Source organism: Phacochoerus africanus, chromosome 1 (assembly GCF_016906955.1).
Source record: "Phacochoerus africanus isolate WHEZ1 chromosome 1, ROS_Pafr_v1, whole genome shotgun sequence".
NCBI classification, from domain to species: Eukaryota; Metazoa; Chordata; class Mammalia; order Artiodactyla; family Suidae; genus Phacochoerus; species Phacochoerus africanus.
This window is the reverse complement of record NC_062544.1, coordinates 108,283,673-108,295,692: the sequence shown is the minus strand read 5'-3', so window position 1 is coordinate 108,295,692 and position 12,020 is coordinate 108,283,673. Positions and strand designations below refer to the sequence as shown.

Sequence of the window (12,020 nt, the reverse complement as noted above, 5' to 3'; positions counted from 1 at the left end):
GAATTCCAGCAGACAGGCCTACACCAGTAATCTGCCATTGCTCAAGAAATCGTACCAGAGCTTTAAACAACATTAGTGAAAAATACCTTTCCCCCAAAAAGATCTTTATCACTGAGCTCTGCAAGACCTACTTCTAAGAAAGCCACTACACTTCAGACAACATGACTGCTGGGGGCACCATTAAAAACAACATCCTTGCCTGGAGGCCTTCGTTTCCATTTTCTTTAAATTTGCCTGTGAAATGCTTATCATGTGTTTTGTGCTGCACTCTTGAAAACTGTTACTTCAATGGGCAGAGCAGGCCTCATTTTTTTTTTTTTTTCCCCACAAAGGAGGGGAAAACAGCAGAGCACCCGGGGGTCTTACTCGGCCTCTAGGTGCTCTCCACCAGATGGGTTCTGTGATGCCGCATGAGGTGTGAGTTCGAGATGAAGGCCGCGCCGCACTTGGCACATTCATAGGGCTTCTCCCCCGTGTGGGTTCTCTGGTGCACCGTGAGGCTTGACCTTTGCCGGAAGGCCTTGCCGCACTCGTTGCACGTGTACGGCTTCTCCCCGTTATGGATCCTCTGGTGAATAAGCAGGTATGAGCTGCACGTGAAGGCCTTCCCACACTCGTTACACACATACGGAAGATCCCCGCTGTGAATCCTCTGGTGCACGATCAGGCAGGAGAGCTGACTGAAGGCCTTCCCGCACTCACTGCAGTCATAAGGCTTCTCTGCTGTGTGAATTCTCTGGTGTACAATAAGGTGTGAAAAACAGCTGAAGGCCTTTCCGCACTCTTTGCACTCGTATGGCTTCTCACCAGTATGACTTCGCTGGTGCACGATCAGATTTGCACTCTGAGTGAAGGCTTTGCCACAATCATTACAAGCAAAGGGCTTCTCCCCCGTGTGGATCCTCTGGTGGACGATGAGGTTTGAGCTCCGAGTGAACGTTTTCCCACACTCATTACATTCATAGCATTTCTCTGTGATGTGGACCTTCTGGTGCCGAGCAAGCTGGGAGCTGTAACTGAAGGCTTTCTCGCATTCACTGCACTTGAAGGTCTTTTCTAAGGAGTGGATTTTTTGATGTACAGTCAGATTTGAACTCTGAGTGAAGGCTTTCCCACACTTTGAACAAACATAGGGTTTCTGTCCGGTGTGGATTCGCTGATGCACTACAAGGTTTGCACTCTGAATGAAGGCCTTCCCGCACTCATGACATTCGAAGGGTTTCTCCCCAGTGTGGATTCGCTGATGCACTACGAGGTTCGCACTTTGACTAAAGCCTTTCCCACACACGCTACATGTAAAAGGTTTCTGCCCAGGTTGGCTTTTCTGATTTTTAACAGAGCCAGAACCAAGGCTGTATCTTTCTTCAGATGTGTGACATTTCTGGTCTTCCTCTTCTTTGAAGTTATCAGGTATCTGACAGTCCTTCACTGTCACCTGTCTGGGACCTTTCTTTTCCCTCTTTATTCTCTGCCTCTTTAACATGTTCCCTTTTTCACCGGCTTCTCCTAACTCAGGTCCTTGAGAGTCAACTTTCTCCATTCTCCCTGATATTATGAAGGACTTTTCTGCTTCATCACAGATCTCAATTTTTGGAACCAGTAACTGTGGGTTCTTGGTTTCAGCATCTGAAATAACAAACAGAAAATATAAATATCAGCTTTTTCTGCCCTAAAAAAGAATAGGTCAGGAAGTATGTGATTTCAGTGCCTCTGCAAAACGGCTTTGTCAGAAGAAAGAACCCCTCACACATCACTCTTCTTCTGTGCCCTTCCCTCGCCTGGAGCAGAACCCACTGAATCACAGCCTTGCAGCACACTTGCCTACCTTAACCTGCTCCCTCATGCCAGAGACCTCATCTCCAGACAGCTCTCCTTCTGTTGCCTGACAACTAATCTCACTATTCAGACAGGTCCAGAAGGACACATCTCTCCCCAGGCTTGCCCTCTTACCTCAGCCACCTAATATGGATTTGTTTATACCCACCATTTAATTAGGGAGATTCTCTCCCTGTGAACAAAGATCTGGGCAACTTTGGCTTTTGTGAATGAGAATGCTGGATATCACAGAAGGACAAACATGGACAGAAAGGGCCACAATGGATATCAGGAGGGCCACAGCAGCCCAAACCACCCAAAACACTGAGAGGCTATGAAGCATAGAGGTTGAGAACATGGATTCTGGAACCAGACTGCCTGGTTTCAAGTCCCTGCTCTGCCACTTACCAACTGTAGGACATTGGGCTGGTAACTTCTCTGTGCTTTCATTTCCCGTTGTGGCACAGTGGTTAACAAATTCGACTAGAAACCATGAGGTTGTAGGTTCGATCCCCGGCCTTGCTCAGTGGGTTAAGGATCCGGCGTTGCCGTGAGCTGTGGTGTAGGTCACAGACGTGGCTCGGATCCCATGTCGCTGTGGCTCTGGTGTAGGCTGGTGGTTACAGCTCCGATTTGACCCCTAGCCTGGGAACCTCCATATGCCGTGGGAAGCAGCCCTAGAAAAGGCAAAAAGACAATAAAATAAAATATAAAATAAAATAAAATAAAATAAAATAAAATAAAACAGGGACCACAACAGGATCTATCTCATAAGTCCAGGAGAGGATTAGCTGAGTTACTTTATGTCAGTTGTTGAGAATAGCCAGGGAGATCAACAGATGGCTCTGTGAGTGTCTGCAGTGATTTTCAGCCTGTCTGGTGGTCTATGCTTCAAAGTGCTGGGGGCCAGGAGGAAAGATGAACCTTAAGAAATGGAAGTTGCTATGGTGATAGATGGTAGCACTAGAAGGGACTAAAAAAAAGGATATGAACAGAGTAAATGGCTTACCTCTCATGCTGAGGAAATAGCCAACCCTTATGTCAAGGAAAATTGACTGTTTTGAGTTAAGTTTGAGACATGGCATAGCCTTCTCCATGAGGCCTAAAAATATCATGGGAATACGAAAATATCCTGAAGTTTAAAAACTCTTGACTAGTCTGGCTGCTCTACACTGCCTCAGAACCTTAATGGTGTGAAAAAATGATCCTGCCGTCAGTAACATCACTCCTTATGTCTGTCTACACAAAGGGGAATGCCTCAGAAGGAATGGAACAAAAAGCATAAAGTGGGGAACAGAAGCTGCAGAGAGTCTGAGGAACTAAAGAGGCACGAAAACGAAAGGTGGTCAGGAGTCCCCGTCATGGCGCAGCGGAAACGAATCTGACTAGGAACCATGAGGTTGTGTGTTCGATCCTTGGCCTCGCTCATGGGTTAAGGATCTGGCATTGCCGTGAGCTGTGGTATAGGTCGTGGACGTGGCTCAGATCCCAAGTTGCTGTGGCTGTGGCTTAGGCCAGTGGCTACAGCTGCAATTAGACCCCTAACCTGGGAACCTCCACATGGCGCGGGTCCGGCCCTAAAAAAACAATCCTAACCTTCCCCATAACACTGGTTTAAGAAATGACTTGGGGAGTTCCTTGGTGGCTAAATAGGTTAAGAATCTGGTGTTGTCACTGCTGTGGCTTGGGTTTAATTGCTGGCCTGTGAACTTTTTCATGCTGTGGGTGCAGCCAAAAAATAAAAAAGAGAAAAGTGACTTGATCTACAAATGCCTGAGGAATTGGCTAGGGAAGACAGCAGGTTCACAATATTCAAGAATAGCCCTTTACCAGGCAGATTGATAGCATGCAAGATGCAGAGGGTCCTAGGCAGTCATCCGGGGGTTGTTTCTGCAACAAAGGACTCATGGCTACCATGCTCTTGACCCATAGTTAAATGTCACTCCTTCGCAGGCAAGCTTCCAGCATTAAGCCAGACATATCTTGAGTCCCAGCTCAGAGAGACCTAGGTGATTATCCAGCCAGCCATCGGTACCTTCCACAAAGACCTAGCTTTGAACATTATGGCTGACACAACAGCTCAAAACCCTCTAGAACTTGCACAAAGACCTATGAAAACAGAACATCCCCAAGTCATTTCCTCAAAATCACCACAAAAGGGGACTGTTCCTACCTTAGCTAGCTTCTCTGGCAGGCTCACCAACCTATAATAATCATGAAGCATATGAAGAGGATATGTGTTCACATGCATGAATAAACATGAAACCTGCTGAACAATAAATGATGAAAAGGTAAATGTGGAATTCATCTGTATTTGTCTGTGAGACTGTACAAAATAAGCCATTTCAGTATTTCTCACCCAGATCCCCCTGGCACTTTCTATACTCTCTGCCACTCGAGCTAGGAGATAACTCACCAGTCTCTGTAAAGATTTGGAGAAACCCCAAAGGTCAGATTCTGAATTAGGGGGTCGAACCTTACCTAGATAGGTCATGTTCCCATGAGTCTCCCGTAACTCGCTTTTGGCCAGAGTGCCCGGTAATGAGGAGTTGCCTTGGGTAGAAGCAGCAGATGCCTCCTGCATTGCTGGATTCAGGACTAAAGCCATGTCCCAGAACATGTTTTGACCCTAGAAACAAGTAGGCACAGGTAGGTTTATAAGGAGATTGTCTGTGGGAAGTGGCACAAATAGCTCTGAGGATGAGAACATAAGCACCTATTCCTAGAGGCCACATGATAAAGAAAAGAAAAGAAAGACACAACCTAGAATAGATTTACAAGGAGATCCTGCTGAATAGCATTGAGAACTTTGTTTAGATACTCATGTTGCAACAGAAGAAAGGCTGGGGGAAAAATGTAATTGTAATGTATACATGTAAGGATAACCTGACCCCCTTGCTGTACAGTGGGAAAATAAAAAATAAATAAATAAAAGAAAAGGAAAGAAAAACACCAAACACTAAAAAAAAAAAAAAAAAAAGAAAAAAGAAAGAAAGAAAAAGCAAAAAGAAAGCCAGAGTCTTCTGTAAACAAGGTGACTCCAGCAGAGAAACAGGTCTGCTACCTTCTTCCCAATTACTTTGATTTCACCTTCCTGCCCACTGTAGCATCCAAATATAACTTGTCAGTGACAAGACAAGAGAGCACAGGGGGAGATTTTCCAGAGTAGACTTTTCTAAGGTTTAATGATCAAAAAGGGAAGGTTCTGGTCACATTATTACAGAGAGGCTCTGAGGAACCTCAGTCCTCATCTGGCTAGAGGTGGTAAGGTGTGTGTTTGAAAACAAAACCTCATGACTCAAAGCATGGTCTGTAGATCAGCAGAATCACCCTTACCCGGGAGGCTGTGAGAAGTGTAGAATCTGGAGTTCCCGTAGTGGTTCATTGGTTAACAAACCTGACTAGCGACCATGAGGATGCAGGTTCAATCCCTGGCCTCACTCAGTGGGTTAAGGATCTGGTGTTGCCATGAGCTGTGGTGTAGGTTGCAGACGTGGCTTGGGTCCCGTGTTGCTGTGGCTCTGGCGTAGGCTGGCAACTACCGTTCTGATTAGACCCCTAGCCTGGGAACCTCCATATGCCACGGGTGTGGCCCTAAAAAGACAAAAAAAAAAAAAAAAAAGAAGTGAAGAATCTAAGACCACACTCCAGACCTTCTGAATCAGAACCTGAAATTCCACCGCTGCACCCCCCATCCTGCCCCTTGCTTTTTTTTTTTTTTTTTGTAAGTCTGTGCAGCACAGTTTGAAAAGCACTGGTTATGGGGAGTAATGAATGTCACATCAATCAAAAGACAATGTTTCTATTGCAAAAGACTAGAGGCCAGAGTCCTCCCAGGAAACAAGACTAGGTGTGGAAGTAGGGGGACAGAGTGCCCTTTGCAATCACTTGAAATCTTCAGGTCCCTCCTCCATCCTTCCTCCCAAACCATTATTTTACCTTTTCCTCCTGTTCTGATACATCAAGGCCTGTCTGAGGATTCTCCCTAGAAGCCCAGACTTTGATGTTCTCGGAGTGCACTTGCTGGCTGGATGCCTGACCCATGAAGATTTCTTCCTCTTCCTCCTCCTTTTTCACTGTCACTGGGCCCCAAAGGGCCAAGGCCATGGCCTCTCTCAATTCTGCAGTCATCTTCTCTGCTCAGCAGGGGAATTCCTACAGCTAGGGGTTGCCCAACAGAAGTCAACCCCATCTAAGCTTTAAGTCTCAAAAACTTCTTGAGTTTCTTCCCAAGGCCAGGATGAGTACCATCTAATGAGGAAATCAGAAAACACTGTTAGCAGTAGAGCAGAGGTTTGCCTGGATGCCACCAAGCCCATGGGCCAGTTTCACTAGTGTATAGGCAGAAGCTCTATAGCTTAGGGTCAGCTCTACTCTTCAGTAGGATAAAAGGGGCTGGACTATAGACAAGCCATTTATCCCCATAATAATCACATTACAAACAGCACTGTAGAATGTTTATTGATTTTCCTTCTGGTTATAAAGTTAATATAATTTAATTGTAGAAACTTTAAAAAATACAGAAAATATTAAGAAAAATTACCCCAATTCATCTCACAAGAGATAACCACTGTGTGTTAAAGACTTTAAGATATTTCTTTCAAGGGAAAACCTCCAACCATACTGACAATTATGACAAACTTTTTAACTATAGGGATACGTAATTTCATAATTATCACTTTTTTTTTTTTTTAAGCAGGGACATTACAACACAAAGTTGTTTGTTTTGTTTTGTTTTTGCTGTTTAGGGCTGCACCTGCAACATATGGAAGTTCCCAGGCTGGGGGTCGAACTGCAGCTTCAGGGTCTATGCCACAGGAACTCAGGATCCGAGTTGCATCCGTGACCTACACCACAGCTCACGGTGATGCCAGATCCTTAACCCACTGAGCAAGGGCAGGGATTGAACCTGCACCCTCATGAATACTAGTTGGGTTCGTAACCCACTGAGACACAACGGGAACTCCTGTTTTTTTTGGGGGGGGGGGTTCTTTTTCATCACCAAGGACACAAAATAAGCATAAACCAAAAAAAAAAAAAATCTCAAGAAAAAGACTGGGAGTCTAGACACGAACACGTTGGGAGTGGTTTTATAGTTTTTTTTTTTCTTTGATTTTTTTTTCTTTTTCTTCTCTTTTTTTTTTTTTTTGCTTTTTGAGGGCCGAACCTGCAGCTTATGGAAGTTCCCTGGCTAGGGGTTAAATCGGAGCTGCAGCTGCCAGCCTACACGATAGCCACAGCAACGCCGGATTTGAGCTGTGTCTGCAACCTACACCGCAGCTCATGGCAACGCTAGATCCTTAATGCACTGAGCAAGGCCAGGGATCAAACCCACATCCTCGTAGATATTAGTCGGCTTGTTACAGTTGAACCAGGAACTTCCTTTTTCTTTGATTTTTACATTTTCCATTTCTTCCAAATGTTCTGTGAGACCAAATATTATAAAACTTAAAAAAAAAAAATTCCATGTTGCCATTCTTCACACATTTGTATGTGTGTGTGTGTGTGTGTGTTTAGGGCCACACCCTCAGCACATGGAGACTTGGAGGTTGCCAGGCTAGGGGTCAAATTGGAGCTGTGGCGGCTGGCCTATGCCACAGCCACAATGCCAGATGCTGAGCCGTGTCTGTGATCTACACCACAGCTCATGGCAACACTAGATCCTTAACTCACTGATCAAGGCCAGGGGTTGAAACCGTGCCCTCATGGATACTAGTCAGATTCGTTTCTGCTGAGCCATGATGGAAACTCCACACATTGTTTTTAGCAGCTACACAATAATGTATGGTATTAACAATCATTCTCATTGAAAACAGGTCAATACAGAAACATAGAGAATTAAACATGTGTCCTACACACATGCACATGCACACACAGTAATTAGTTATCAGTCTTTTCTCTACATTCCCACATACATATGTATATATGCACCCCTAGACCCATACTGCTCATTTTTCCAAGGTATACGTTAGCTCACACTCGTACATTGTTCAGCGACCTCCACTGTTTGCTTTTTGAACTCAATTTTCAAATCTCACAACAGTTTAAGATAGGATATTTCAATGTAAGTGCACAGAATCACTTCACTCTGGCATAGTACTCTAAATCACAGCTATATTATAATTTACTTAACCAGCCCCTATTTATTAACTATTGTTTTAGTAAAAGTAGTTTTGTTTCCAGTTTTTCTTTGGTTTGTTTGGCTGTGCCTGAGGCATGCTGAAGTTTCTGGGCTAGGCAACTAACTTGCCCCAGAGCAGCCACCCAGGCCACTGTAGTGACAAAGCAAGATCATAGTATGCCAAAAGGGAACTCATCCAGTTTATTTTCTTAATAACAATTAATGTTAAGGTTTTTTTTCACATGCAAATAGCTTTTTTCTGATGCTGAATTATTTCTTCAGAATAGAGGGATTACTAGTTGAAGGATTTTTTTTTTTGTCTTCTTATGGCTGCATTAGTGGCATATGGAAGTTCCTAGGCAAGGGATCAAATTGAAGCTTCATCTGCTGGCCTACACCACAGCAATGCCAGATCCTGAGCAGCGTCTGCAACCTACATCACATTTCACTGCAACGCAGGGTCCCTAACCCACTAACCAGGGCCAGGGATGAATCTGCATCCTCATGGATACTAGTCGGGTTCATTACTGCTGAGCCACAACAGGAACCCCTGGTTGAAGGATTTTATGAGTGACATGTATTGCCAAATTGCTTTCTAAAAAGGCTGCACCAAATCTTCCACCACCAACCTAACAGTACCCCTGTATCACTTCCAAGTCAACAGATTTTTTTAATTTGTGACTAAAATAATCTTACCATTTTAGTTGATTATACAGAAGTTGAAATTTTCCTAGTCCCCTTTAAATATCTTACTAGGAAAAAAGTAATAAATTTTAATTTCCTTTTTGCTACTACTTAAGTTATTATACACTTTACCCTACACTGGCTTACTGGCAACTAATTGTATAATACACTGCGTTTCTCCAGTAATGCAATACTTTCAGTCCTACAATGAATCTTAATCCTGGATAATTATTATTTCCATGACTAGCTGAATTCCACCAGGAAAGCCCTTAACACTCTTTTCATCTGTGTATACGCAAGACTGCCTACTCTGAGTATTGTCATCAGAAAGCTGATCAAACTCTAATCGGCCTCCAGCCCTAAACAGCAGTCTCCCATCAAGAGCTTCCTTTCAATGTCCTTTCCCTATTTCCAAACGTGGCAACTCATCTCCCTCACCTCCAGGACCTACGCAGCTCCGTTTCCCGGGCAAGCCTGGCCCCTGTGGCGCTCCCGGTCCAACCTTCCCCAGGCTAGGCTCCCGGTAGACGACAGTTGGGTTTCCGAGGTGGCGGCGCGCCGAGCCGCCCCTGGACAGATAATGCTGGGATTCCCGAGGGGAGGACGGGGCTGGAGGCCCCTGGGATGGCCCCTCCCGCTCCCTCGACGTTCGCGCCCAGGCTCCGCCAACCCCGCTCACCATGCGCTACGGAGATACTCCGCCAGAGCTTGCGGGTTCTGAAGCAGAAAGCAAGCCACCAAGACCCTGGCGCCTACCGGCGCGAGAACAATGACCGGACAGGAAGTGCCTGGGGATGGGCTTCCGGCTCCCCAAGTCGCCAGGCCAGCCTCTCTAGGAATCTCGGAGGTGCTTTCTTCTCGTTGGGTGTCCAATATCACTCCTGACCAGTGATGCGAGCAAAAGCGCCTCGAGGGAGAGTGCGGGGGCAACTGGGACCCTGTATGTGCCTCAGCGAGCGGGGGCATCTCCAGCCTGGGCAAGGGCACTTAGACCAGGCGGACATCCAGCAGCCTGAAGCTACAAAGCATCCACCTGCAGAAGGCCCTGATTATTTTGCCCCAAACGTTATATTTTGGAAATATCAAACAGTACAGAGAATGGTACAATGAATACCAACACTCCTGGACTCAACAATTAACACTTTATTACGTTTGCCTTGCATTCTTTTTAAATTTGTAAACATTAAAACATCTTATTTTAAATACTTCAATATGGCTCCTTTAATAAGAATAATTGCTAACAACCATCACCACAGAGAAATTAACAATTCCCTAATGTCATCCAATACCCAGTCATTCAAATTTTCAACTGTCCTAAAATATCTACTTCCTAATTTGTTTTTCCAAATATTTTACACACTGCATTTGGTTAGGCTCCTTAGTTTTGATTTGCTATTTTGAATTTATATTCACAAGAAGTTGCAAAGATAATATCCTTCAACTAGTTTCCTCCTGTGGGTACACCTTAATTATAGGTTAATATAAAAAAAGGAAACTGATATTGGTACAGTGAGTGTGTACACTGCCATGCCATTTTATCACGAGTAGCTTCGTCTAACCATGATCACAATCAAGAAACACAACTGTTCCTGGAGTTCTCATCATGGCGCAGTGGGAACAAATCCGACTAGGAACCATGAGGTTGCAGGTTTGATCCCTGGCCTCGCTCAGTGGGTTAAGGGTCTGGCGTTGCCGTGAGCTGTGGTGTAGGTGGCAGACGAGGCTTGGATCCTGCGTTGCTGTGGCTGTGACTGGCAGTTGTAGCTCCAATTGAACCCCTAGCCTGGGAACTTCCATATGCCTCAAGTGCAGCCCTAAAAAGTGAAAAGAAAAGAAAAGAAAAGAAAAGAAAAGAAAAGAAAAGAAAAGAAAAAACACAACTGTTGAATACCACTAAGACCTCCCTAAATGCTATCCCTCCCTCTTCCCCTGATCCCTTCCACCATTTCCAACCTCTGGTAACCACTAGTCTGTTTCTCATCTCTACACTTTTGTCACTTTAGAATATTACATAAATGTAATTATACAGTATATGATCTTTTGAGATTGGATTTTTACTCAGCATAATTGAAATGCACTTGAGTCACTGCACATAATACGAGGTCATTCCATTTTATTGCAAAGAAATAAGTATTCCATGGTGTAGATATACCAGTTTCCACCTGTTGAAGAATATTTGAATTACCTACAGATTTTGACTATTACAAATACAACTGCTACTAACAGTCACATACAGGTTTTTGTGTGAACACAAATTTTTACTTCTCTGAGATAAACACTCAGGAGTGCAAGTACTGGGTGGTATGATAAGTGCATGTTTAGCTTTATAAGAAACTGCCAAATCATTCCCCAGAGTGGCTGTAACATTTCTCATTCCCGGCAACGTAAAAGATCCAGTTCCTCTGCACCCCTGAAATCATTTGGTGTTAACAGTACTACTTTAAAGAAAGCTATTCTGATAGCTGTGCAGATTTTTAACTGGAACTTCCCTAGTGGCTAATGCTCATTTACCATTTATACTTTGGTGAAATGTCTGTTCACGTCTTTTGCCTATTTTCTAATTGGGTCTATAGTTTTAAGAATTCTTTATCTAGTCTAGATATGATCCTGTGTTGGATGCATGATTTGCAAATATTTTCTTCCAGTCTGTAATGCCTTCATCCTCTTTAGTCTTTTGCAGAGAAAATTATTTTATTTTGATGAGGTTCAATTTATCATTTTTTTCCTTTTATGGAGCATGCTTTTGATATAACGCTGAGTTCTTCACTTAGTTCCTGATTTTTTATTTTTTGCCTATAGATATCCAATTGCTGTAGCATCATTTGTTGAAAGGCTATCCCTCTTCTACTGAATTGCTTTTGCACCCCTGTCAAAAATCAATTGGGCATTTGTGTGAAGCTACTCATGGCTCAGTATCTTATGACTCTTTAGGATTCTTCAAAAACAAGCCCACCATACACTTTTTACACTTTTCATTATGGAAAATATCATACATAAACAAAAGCAGTACAATGAACTCTCAATACTCAACCAGCATCAACAATTATCACCCCTCCTTTTTGCATTGTATATTTTTGAAGAATCTAGTGCAGTTTCTGTACACAATATCCCAGTTTCTCAATCTCTTGCTTGAGATGCCTTTCATATTGTTCCTCTGCCTCCTGCAGTTCCTATAAACTGACAATCATGTCTAAGAAGCTTGTTAAATTCAAGTTATACCTTTGGCTTACTGCATTACATGCAGAGGCACATTATGTGAGTTGTCTCAGTCTTAGAGATGTTACATTTAGTTAAAATGATTAAGAGGCAAATGCCAGCTCTCCCCATTGTTAAAGTAGACCTTTCCCTTTGTACTTATTACATAATCTGGGGTGATTCTTTAATATGGAAATAAGGCATC

At 43.7% G+C, this 12,020-nt stretch overlaps 1 protein-coding gene across 1 annotated transcript; it reads right to left on the bottom strand.

Annotated features, from left to right (window-relative positions):
• Nucleotides 1-324: 324 nt before the first annotated feature.
• Nucleotides 325-9,712, bottom strand: ZNF35 (zinc finger protein 35). The gene is made up of 4 exons (XM_047771631.1): nt 9,300-9,712; nt 5,755-6,066; nt 4,297-4,444; nt 325-1,626 (listed from the first exon to the last, which is right to left on the bottom strand). Exons 2-4 carry the CDS (start codon nt 5,944-5,946, stop codon nt 374-376), a joined length of 1,593 nt encoding a protein of 530 aa, XP_047627587.1. The 5' UTR covers nt 5,947-6,066; nt 9,300-9,712; the 3' UTR covers nt 325-373.
• Nucleotides 9,713-12,020: the final 2,308 nt, after the last annotated feature.

What these genes read in the sequence shown, in the direction of transcription:
- ZNF35 (XM_047771631.1), bottom strand. Translation starts at nt 5,946, where the DNA reads ATGACTGCAGAATTGAGAGAGGCCATGGCCTTGGCCCTTTGGGGCCCA. An exon ending in TATCAGAACAGGAGGAAAAG is followed by an intron (nt 4,445 to 5,754) that starts GTAAAATAATGG and finishes ACTTGTTTCTAG; the next exon opens with GGTCAAAACATGTTCTGGGA. An exon ending in TGGGAACATGACCTATCTAG is followed by an intron (nt 1,627 to 4,296) that starts GTAAGGTTCGAC and finishes TTGTTATTTCAG; the next exon opens with ATGCTGAAACCAAGAACCCA.